At 44.0% G+C, this 11,688-nt stretch overlaps 1 protein-coding gene across 1 annotated transcript; it reads right to left on the minus strand.

Moving 5' to 3' along the window:
- Positions 1-315: 315 nt before the first annotated feature.
- On the minus strand, positions 316-1,781 carry LOC116888233 (melanoma-associated antigen B4-like). Its single transcript, XM_032889519.1, is given in 2 exon segments — positions 316-1,392; positions 1,395-1,781. Coding segments are annotated over 2 exon segments (1,464 nt in total).
- Positions 1,782-11,688: the final 9,907 nt, after the last annotated feature.

Here is an 11,688-nt window from a genome sequence, read left to right on the forward strand (position 1 = left end):
TCAACTTAAAAGATTTGAGGGTTTTTACAATGTAAAAGAGAATATCAAAATTCTTATACTTAAAATCTTACAGCAACAAATAATATGATATAGGCAATTATACCTATGAGTTCTGAACCTATATAAGGATTCCAAAAAAGAGAAATACTTAAAAATACTAAGGTATAACGAAAGTATAGTAAGATGTTTATTATGAACTTGTATTATGAACTATCAGCCTCTCACTACTTTTAAGGTGGAAAACCCTGTTCCAAACCCAAAGATGTATCTGCCTCTAATCTCTCTAGGAATAAGAGGAGTTCGGCAGGTAAGACTTTATTTAGATTTTGCCTTATCTTTGCAAGAGGCATCAACATGTTTGGCTTTAGACTTTGCTTTATCTTTGGAAGAGGCATCAACATGTTTGGCTTTAGACTTTGCTTTATCTTTGGAAGAGGAGTCAACAAGTTTGACTTTAGACTGAGCCTCATCTTTGTGAGAGGAATTGGCAGGCCTGACTTTAGACTGAACCTCATCTTTGCAAGAGGAATTAACAGGCCTGACTTTAGACTGAACCTCATCTTTGCAAGAGGAATTAACAGGCCTGACTTTAGACTGAACCTCATCTTTGCAAGAGGAATTAACAGGCCTGACTTTAGACTCAGCCTCATGTTTGCGAGAGGAATTAACAGGCCTGACTTTAGACTGAACCTCATCTTTGTGAGAGGAATTAACAGGCCTGACTTTAGACTGAACCTCATCTTTGTGAGAGGAATTAACAGGCCTGACTTTAGACTCAGCCTCATCTTTGGCACTAGTGCCAGGACTGCCTACAGCTTCAGCTTGGGCTCTCTCTTCCTGATCTCTCAAAGCCTCTTGATAATGAGTTGGGAAGGCCTGAGGAACGGTCTCATTGACCTTGGCTAAAAACTCCAGGACTTTCATCTTGGTAGTTTCAGCATAGGCTCGGGGACCCCAAAGGAACTCAAAGGATGGAGGATTACTATTGGCCTCCTTTTGGTATACCAAATACTTTTCCTTAACCAAATCTCTGGTAATGAGCTTCCGGGGCTCCCCAAAGATTATGTGCACCTTTCCATCATGAATTCCCAAAATATTCAGGAATTCCCAGATATCTGCCTCAGAAGCACGATTGCCATTTAAGAAGATCACACCCAGCAGAGGCATTAAAAGCCCATTCTGGGGAAATGGCAGGCTAGTGGTCAGAGTACCACCCACATTGGGATCTAACTTACTGACAAGGGTGTAGTAGCTACCATTGGGCTTAATTTCCTTCACCTCAAGACCAAAAACTAGCTGAATGCGCTCAGAGGCTTTCTTGAGGATGTCAGGCAACTGCTCCTTGAACCTTTTGTTGATAACTTTCAGCATTTCTCCCTTTATTTGTTGGCTGTTTCTATTTGTACTTTGCAGAGCAGGTACTGCATGAGGATACCTGTCTTCCTTGTTAAAAGATCATTCTGTGGGTTCTCAATGAAGTTTGGGACCCTAGTACAACTAGTGCTTTCCTCCCTTGGGCCTTTGGTACTTTTACGAGATCTTCTGTAGGAACCAACTTTCCTAACAGTGGTGGTGGGTGCCTGACCCTGAGATTTAGACTTCTGAGGGAAGCCAGCAGTAGAGGTGCTTGCAACAGCATCTCCAGAATCATGATCAGAGCAGGAGGTCGACTCTCTTTCTCTGCTGCCTGGCTTGAGCATTCTGCCAGCCCTGGCCTCATCTTGAACTTAGCGCGCTTCTCTCACGAACGCAGACGCCTCTTTATGTCCCCCCCTGGGCATGATGGCCAGTATTTAGAAACAGCAGATAGGACTGTGACCTGGAAATCAAGTACTTTGGTGACCTGGAGGAAGGATAATGATATCCTGTAAGTATTTTCAGGAGGATCATATAGCACTTTGGCTTTTAACAACCTGCCTATACTCTACTGGTTCCTGTACTAACATATGAACACTAATCTAGGAATCCATGTGGCTCGTCATAATTAGTCTCAGCAAACAGTAAACAAAAGTTATAATGTGTTCAGGCTGCAGCCAGCCAGGCTCAGCTAGAGCTGGCTTAGTGATAGCAATGGCTGGTAGTTTCCTCTCAGTCCTCAATGATACTTTTGGCAGGTTCTAGAACCTCTTTCCTGTGCTACTTAACAGCTAAAAGCTCAACTACCACTCCCGGTGACCATGAAAAGAAAATGCAGGAAGATTTCCCTCCCACTGCTCCTATAAGGAGGCATTGCTAACAGCTCCATGGGGATCTCTTATTTCTTTCCAGTCCCCTTAACTCACTAAGAATTCTCATTTTGTCTTCACCTTAGGATCAAGAACCCTCCTTTCTCTCACACACAGGATCTTATTTCACTTAGGATACAAAGAAATTGACATCTCAGCTGACAAACTGTGCTCTGAGGCTCCAAGGGTCCAGTGCCAACAAGACAGCACCAGACTACTGTTTCCTTATACTAGGGTTGAGGAAGAAGTACCTTCAGTCCTTACCTACTGTTTATACATTAAATCCTGAAGTGCCTAGGACTGGCTCCCCTCTCTACATTTAAACCGCACTGACATCTAATAGAGGGTATGAGTGTGCCTCTGTATAACAATATTTTCAGAAGCCCAAGATGTAGCTGGTAAGTTAAGGCTCTATCATGTTTGGGCTTCATTCATGATCTTCACTCCAAGTCTTCAATTTGAGTCTTAAAGAAGACCTAAATTCAACCCCTTACTAATGCCTCAGGCTAACAACCCCATTTTTCTGTTAGTCTTGGGGTGAAACTAGGAACTTCTGTGTGTCTGAGGCCTTGTGGGGATGACATAATGAGGGACTCTGTGAGACCTCTTCCAATACAGGGTGTTGAGTACCCTGAATTCCTTACAAGTATCCTAAAATCTCCCCTACTGACCTGATGCCTTTAAATCACTATTTTTACCTCCCTCAGAACCCTGTGACAAAAGATAATATGAGCTGTATCCAGCCATCTGTACCCTCTATGGGACCCTACTGTTAGGAGGTCATGAGTCTCTTTAGCTCTCATTCAGGCAAGATATAAGCTCACTTCTCAGCGCACCTGATTCCTCCAGCCTTACTGAAAAGCCTTTATTTTTCTTACTCTCCAGGGATGGATGTAAGAAGGCAATATATCTCCTAAGTTCTACTTGGAGGTTCCTAATATACAAAGGCAAAGGGCTGTGGATTTTACTTTCTTACTAGATAGATACTTGACTTAGTCCTCCCCTACTCTCCTCCTTGTCTTTTCTTACTGCGTATCTACTCATAATAAAGGCTTCCATGTTCCTGAGACACTCTAAAAAAATTCTAAGCAGGTGTGTAGTCTCATCAGCTTGCTGTAGTCTCCCAAGGATGACTGATTAATCAGGGGAAAAAAAGAATGTGTGCTATCTTACTATGTGGTGAGTGGATCCTACAGTTGTCAGACTCTTTCCCTTGGCTCCTGGAACTAACTGGGAATTCTCTACCTGTTAAAGTGAGGTCACCCACTCACCGTCCTTATGTGCTTTAGACAAGATAATGAGACCTATGTTACCATATCCACACCTTGTATGACTCACAGGTAGGCATAAGGATTTATGTGGCAGAGGTGCCTCTTCATACCTATACCAAATTAATTCTTGTTAGGAACCAGTTCTCCTAATAATGCTGACTGGTACGCTCCAATTAAATCAAATATTAATATCTGAGACCCTCCCTGAATAAAATTAGGTGGTATCTAACCCTGAGCATGCTAACCCTGGATTTTCAAAGCTGGACCTGCAAAATATGTCCTTAAGACTCCAGCTCGCAGCTGAGCCACTAAAGCTCTCTCCATTATATTCTGAGAGGAGAAGAGGCAGGCCTGTGAGATGGCTCAGTGGGTAAGCCTAATAGAACCCAAAGTTGATCCCTGGAACCCACATGGTAGAAAAAGCAGACTGGCTCCTGAAAGTTGTCCTATCATCCCCACACTCACGTACCAACACACACACACACACACACACACACGCACGCACGCACGCACGCACGCACGCACGCACGCACAAATGTAAAGAAAATAAATAATTATTGCAAATGGGCCAGTGAGATGGCTCAGCGTGATAACCTAAGTTTTGTTCCTGGAACTCATATGTGCAGTGTGCAACAGGTGTGCATACACACACACACACACACACACACATGTGCACACACGTGCACACGCGCACACACACACACAAATGCAAAAATATTTTGAAATTAAGTATTTAACAGACTCACCTTTCTACACTCAGGCACTTTCCTTTGACTTCACCTTCTGGAATTCTGGTCTCTGCTGTCCAATACGAGCTGTAAGCAGAAATGGGACACTTAGACCTGTGTTGGAATCCAGTTCTCAAGCTCTACATAGAACTAGTAAGATTCAGGATTCCCCCCTCCACTGAAGTGAGTCTCCAAGTTTAAAACCCAAGTCAACATCTTTATAGGGAAGCACGAACTACATCTGACTACCTTACTGAAGATTCCCAATCCGAGCAACAGGGGCTTTTGTGTGCTTCCATATTTTGACTATTGGCCTACCCACTGGCACTTAAGACCACTTCTGCCTGGCCATAGCAGCTCAAGCCTTTAATCTTAGCCCTCTGGAGGCAGACAGAGGAGAATTTCTGCGGGCTCAAGCTCATCCTGGTATACATAGTAAGTTCCAGGCCAGCCAGAGCTACTAAACTAAACTAAACTAAACCAAAAACAAGACAACCTTTAAACCCCCCAAACAAACAAAAATATTAAAAGAAACAACAAAAACCTCGCCTATTCAGCAGCCCCTCCCCCTTTGGGATCGGAGCTTTTCTTCTTTAAAAAAATTAAATATTTACCTTGGGGGACCAGGGGCTTGTGTACCCTGGTCCACACGTGTGTTAGTCGGAGAACAGAGTCGGTTTTCTCCTTCCACCCTGCGTGCGGAGATGGGTCCTCGAGCCTACAGGAAAAAGCCAAAAAGCTGCTGAGTCGTTTAGCCATCTGGTCTTTCCTGGGCACCCCAGGGGGGCAGGGGTGGGGGGTGGGAGGCGTGGGAAGCCCGGGACATGAGAGGGGTGTGTGTGGGCGTGGGGTGGAGGGGGCGAGAGCTGTAGGGATATCGTGGGTGTGTGGTGGCATGGGGGACCTGAGGGTATCGGTGGGGGATGTGGGGAAGTGGGGGGCTGGGGACCTCTCTACTCTCTGAGGACCTTCTTACTGGAAATGCTCCCACTCGGTCCAGTTCAGCTCTGGCCCAGGTCCTCCCCAGGCTGACTGCTGTGACCAGGGCTATGGAGTAGGCTTTCCAGACAACGGTTAAGAGCGAGGGATAAAGGAAGACAGAAAAACCAACAAGAGTTAGGAAAGAACATTTTCTGGGCTCTACTCTCTCGTAGGTGATGGGTTAGTTGCTTCAGGGACCTTACCTTGAGTCTTAAAAGAAATCCCCCCGCAGCAGACCAGGCGGCATGCTTCCAGCAGCGGCAGCAGCAGCAGGAGCTTCTCCTCGTGCAGTCGGTCCGAGATCCTCGCCTTCGCCTTCCCAAACGGAAATGAGAAAGAACTATATCCGGTGATGTTTGCCTGGGGTCTCCTAGAGCTTACGGCAGGGGTGCGGCGCTCAGGGACCACATTGCTTCGGAAACTGCATTCCTAGAGTATCGCATGATAGACAAAAGAGCTTGAAATGTATTCACCCAAGTCTCTCAACATCCAGACCAAGCCCAAATAAATCTTCCACAGCCCCCACATAGGCAATGGAGCCAACTCTCAGAAAATGCCCTCTGCAGGAACCTGTGGGCATGGCAGCAGCACAAAGACTCAGAACTCCTTCGCTTGGGGAATAGGCCCTGAGAATGGCTTGTACAGATCCTCTCCCGTATTCGGATTTTCAGATTTTCTCCGAAATTCTTCCTTGCTTGAATTAGGGCTCTACCTACTAGAAATCACTACTTTTCTTTTGGAGATATTTCAGGCGAACATAGGATTACCTGAGTCTAATAATTATGTATGGAAATCGAAAATCGGATGGAATTTGTTTTGACTCACCCCCCCCAACACACAAAAACCTCATAACACTTTTTTTTTTTTTTTTCGAGCTGGGGACCAGACAAGGCCTTGCGGCAGGCTAAGCAGCCTTCCGCTGAGCTAAATCCCAACCCCAACCTCATAACACTTAAAGTCTTTATATTCTTATTAGGTGCCAGGATTTCTCTTTTAGTAAAATTTAAGGATGCTCCCATTACACTGTGATCTCACTTCCCTGAAATTTTTTAGGAAGAAATCAGCTTAATGTATCATTCTACCCGGGACTTCCTAGGGAATACAGAACTGAACATTTTGTAGTATCTACCTGAGGGAGCCCTTCTCGAATGCACACTACATGTAGTTCACAGTCATACGGACACAAACAAATGGCCTGTTTTGAGGCTTCTCTGCCTTTCATATTAACATCGTTTCTCCCTAAGAGTTCTAAGTTAAAAGAGGGGATGATTCAGAGTCCTTTTGTTCAACAAGGACACAGCACCGTAGGATGCTATAGTGTCCCATGTGTCTTTCTAATAGTCCTCATTTATGCTTATCACATTTTTAAATACTTATTTACAGGATAGTTTCTTTTCCTAGTTATTTTATTTTTTTACATCCCAAATGTTGCTCCCCCTCCAGTCCTCCTTCCCAAAGTCCTCCACCCCATTCCTCCTCTCTTTCACCTCTGAGATGGCACTTCCCCTACCCGGGGTATTTCCCTTCCCTGGGTCATCAACTCTCTACAGGATCGGGTGCAGCCTCTCCCACTGATGTCAAACAAGGCAATCCTCTGTTACATATGTGCCAAAATCCTCAAACCAGACTGTGTATGTCCTTTGGTTGGTGGCTAAGTCTTTGAGTGATCCCAGGAGTTCAGTTAGTTGACATTGTTGGTCTTCCTATGGGGTTGCCAACCCCCTTAGCTCCTTCTATCTTTCCCCTAACTCTGCCATAGGGGTCACTGCCCTCAGCCCAATGATTGGCTGTGGGTATCTGTTAGTGAAACCACTCGAAGACAGTTATGCTGGGATCCTATCTACAAGCACAGCTTAGCATCACTAATAGTGTCAGGATTTGCTTTTCACCCATGAGATGGATTCCAAGTTGGTGGTCGGTTCTTCCTTCAATATCTGTCCCATTCTTTTTTAGTTCTAGCATTTCTTTTAGAAAGGAGCAATTCTTGTTCAAAAATATTTGAAGGTGGGTTGATGTCCCCATCCCTCCACTGGGGCCAAAATCATACAGTAAAAAAAGAAAGCATCTTCAACAAATGGTGCTGGTCTAACGGGAAGTCTGCATGTAGAAGAATGTAAATTGATCCATATTTATCACCCTACTCAAATCTCAAGTCCAAATGGATCATGGACCCCAATATAAAATCAGATACATTGAATCTAACAGAAGAGAATGTGGGAAAAAGCCTCAAAAGCATTTGCACAGGGAAAATTTTCCTGAACAGAACACCAATGGCTCTAAGATCAACAATTGATAAATGGTGTCTCTTGAAACTAAAAAGCTTCTGTAAGGCAAAGAATAGGGTCAAGATACATATGAGGAAAACATCTTCACCTGCTCTATATCCCAATCGACGGCTAATATCCAAAACTCAAGATGATTAAAAAAAAAAAAAAACAAAAACAAAAAAAACAACATAACCTAATTAACAACTGGGGAACAGAGCTAAACAGAGAATTCTCAACAAAGGAATATTGAATGGCAGCGAAGCACCTAAAGAAATGTTCAACATCCTTAGTCATCAGGGAAATGCAAATCAAAACAACCCTGAGTGACCTCAGTTAAAATGCTCAACAGTGGAGAAATGAAATTTGACCACCTCCTTAGCTTATCACATTTTATAAACTATCGCCTTTCTTAAGGTTCTAAATGATTCATATATTGTGGTATGACTGTCTCCTCAATCCTCATTAACCTTGACAGTTGTCTATTGTTTTAAGGCTTTGAGGGAAATTACATATACCTGAAAAAAATTGACCAGTTAGCTGATTGCAAACCTTCAAGAGAAGAAATCCCTTTCCCAGGAATGTGAAATGGAGAGATTTCAATAAAAGACAGGACATATAGTGACTTAATTGATAAGTTCATCCTTTTCTTCCCAAGTAACTTCTAAATGATAACACCAACTGATATTAAAAACACCTTTAGGTTCTAGAGAGATGGCTCAATAGTATGTTCAAGACCACTTGTTCTTCCATCAGATCTCAGTTTGCTCTCCAGCAACTACCTAGTAGCTCAAGACAACTTGAAACTCTGTGTGTGTGTGTGTGTGTGTATAAATATATATGTACATGCAAACAAAATACCCATACACATAAAGTAAAAATAAGTAAAATCTCTAAAAAATGAATAAACCCTGTCTTAAAGCTGATATGATAACAATCTGAAAACTGGTAAAAGTGAATTGAAATGGAAGAAAAGTGGTGTTAAAATGTATTCACCTAATATTCTTGGCCAACTACCAATGAATCTTTGTAACAATATGATGAATTGTTTGTTCATAACACTATATTCTATTGGTTTTATTTTTATTTTGGTACTAACTGATATTTTATAATACAATAAGATGTTTTTGCTTACTTTTTCTTCATGTTTTTCTGTGTACTTGGGCTCTAAATAAAACATTTTGAGGACAGGAATCTCAAGATAACTGTTGTCATATGAGAGAACCACTGATCATTTAAATATTTTTGTCAATCAGAAGGATCCTTCTTTTGTGTTTGTTGTTGTTGTTTATATTCTTTTTTTGATATTATTTTTATTTTCATTTCAAATGTTATCCCCTTTCCTGGTTTCCCATCCATAAACCCCCTATAACATCCTCCTTCCCCTGCTTCTATGAGGGTACTCCCTCCCCCAACTACCCACTCACCCCTTCCTGCCTCCCTCCCCTGAATTTCCCTACACTGGGAGTCCAGCCTTGGTAGGACCAAGGGTTTCTCATCCCATTGGTGCCCAACAAGGCCATCCTCTGCTACATACACAGCTGGAGCCATGGGTCTTTGGATGGTGGTTTAATCCCTAGGAGCTCTGGTTGGTTGGAATGGTTGTTCTTATAGGGTTGCAAGACCCTTCAGTTCCTTCAATCCTTTCTCTAATTCCTCCATTAGGGACCCTGTTCTCAGTTCAATGATTGGCTGTCAGCACCTGCCTCTGCATTTGTTAGGCTCTAGAAGAGCCTCTCCGGAGACAGCTATATCAGGCTCTTGTCAGCATGCACTTCTTGGCATCAGCAATATTGTCTGGGTTTGGTGGCTATATATATATGGGCTGAATCCCCAGGTGGGGCAAGTTCTGGATGGCTATTCCTTTAGTCTCTGCTCCAAATTTTGTCTCCATATCTCCTCCTATGAATATTTTTGTTCCCCCTTTTTAGTAGAACTGAAGCATCTGCACTTTGGCTATCCAGAAGGATCCTTCTAAGGCACTTCCTTTCTTCACAGAAGGATATAGCCAGATGATATTCTGAGCCTTGGGTCTTTAGAGTCCTTATTATCTCTTTTTCTCTTTTATTCATTTTTCTCAGGTTTTTACATTTTTATTGATTAGATTTTGTGCTCTAATTCAGAAATTTTATTACAGTCTTTTTAGTCATCTGAATTCTATTTTCGAATAGTAGGGGACAGCAAATTATGGTTCAGTTCATGGTCAACATCAGTTTGGGATAAATTGGAATGAAGTGGGCTCTTAGAGTTCTTGAGACCAAGAATTTAGGCCCAACTTATTCATTTAGCAGATAGGTGAGCTTGGGTACATTACCAAACTCTATGAGCCTCAGGCAATGTATCTGCAAGATCAAGTCACATGATCTATCTTATAAGATTAGTAGTGTGCCATTAGTGTATGCAAAGCACCTGGTCCCGTGCCTGTAGTGAACTGAGATTTTAGGAAATGTCTACTATTACTACCATTATTATGGTTGTTTTAACCACAGAGGATATCATTCTAAACTGATGATTTTTTAACCTAGAAGATGACAAAAGCTTTAATACTCTAGGACATGAAACAACAAATCAGCTCAAAGAAAATTTAAGAACCATTTCCCTCATTAAATCCCATTTTCAATCAAGGTGTCTTTACAAGGTAAATTTTCTAGGATTATATTTAAAGACCGAATCTGACTTTCTACCGCAATGAGCCAACCTTCTGGGATTGCAATATGGTGCTATAATCTGTTAGCATTGTGGGCCACATTGGGAGATATCCTGGGGTCCATGCAACCTTTTCGGAACAGTTTGAGTACACCTAAAGTGTTCTTATTTTCATTTATTTAAGCATAATTCAAAAAATCCATATCTGCTTTGCTTGTATACACACACACTCACAAACACACACACACACATGCACACACGCACGCATGTATGCACTCATTCATGCATGCCTGCAAACACACACACATGCACACAGGCAAGCATGCATGCTACGCAAGCATGCACACGTACACATACACACACGGACGCGTAAGTACACAAGCACACACGCACGCGTAAGTACGCATGCACGTCCGCGTAAGTGCGCAGGCATGCATGCACGCGCGTAAGCATGCGCGCGTATGAAATGCGCGTACCGCGCGGACGACTGGGTAAGCCACGCACCGCATGTGTAATTACGCATACACGTGATAAGGTCGCATGCACGCACAGACGGCACGCACACATCGAACGGACACGTAATTACGACGCGACGCGATGCACAAGGCACGCGACTTCACGATGCCAGAGGGCACGCACGACACACGCACGGACGCTGCAAGTACGCAGACACTAACGGACGCCGCAAGTACGCACGCACACACGCACGTGTAATTACGCACGCACGTATAAGTACGCACACACGCATAATTACGCATACACGCATGGACGCGTAAGTACGCACGCACGCACAGACGCGTAAGTACGCAACCACGCACGCGAAAGTATGCACTCACGCACGCGTAGGTACGCACGCACACATGCCCACGTAATTACGCATGCACATCCGCATAAGTGTGTAGGCATGCATGCAAGCATAGGTATGCACGCACATATAAGTACGCATACATGCACGAGCTGGCGTAAATCGCTACGCGCTTTTCGTAAATGTACGCAGTACTGCGTCCGGCGTGAAGTGCGCGAGGCATGCATACCGCGCGTAAACGCGCCGCGTATAAATGCGCACACGCGCACGGACGCGTAAGTGCGCGAACGAGCAACTGGCGTAAAATGCGCGCGCTACCTACGCCGTGTAATTCGCCGCTGACGTATAAAGTGCGCTTTACGCGCATAATTACGCATACCGCATGGACGGCGTGAAAGTACGCGCACGACGCACAGAGCAGCGTAAAGTCGCAACCACCGCCTGCAAAAGTATGCACTCACGCGCAGCGATGAAGTGCGCACGCGCACATGCCACGTAATTACGCATGCACATCCGCATAAGTGTGTGAAGCATGCATGCACAAGCATAGGTATGCGCGCACATATAAAGTCACGCATACATGCGCGACCCGGCGTAATGCACGCTTTACGCACTCAGTGAAAAGTACGCGTACTGCGTCGCGTAGAAATACGCAGAGCATGCATCGCAGCGTAGAAACGCGCGCCGCATTATAAAGTACGCGCATACCGCCGCGCATGGCGTAATTACATGCGCATACGCCGCGTGAAAGTACGCACTCACGCACGT

The sequence above is a fragment of the Rattus rattus genome, chromosome X (genome assembly GCF_011064425.1).
Source record: "Rattus rattus isolate New Zealand chromosome X, Rrattus_CSIRO_v1, whole genome shotgun sequence".
NCBI lineage: Eukaryota > Metazoa > Chordata > Mammalia > Rodentia > Muridae > Rattus > Rattus rattus.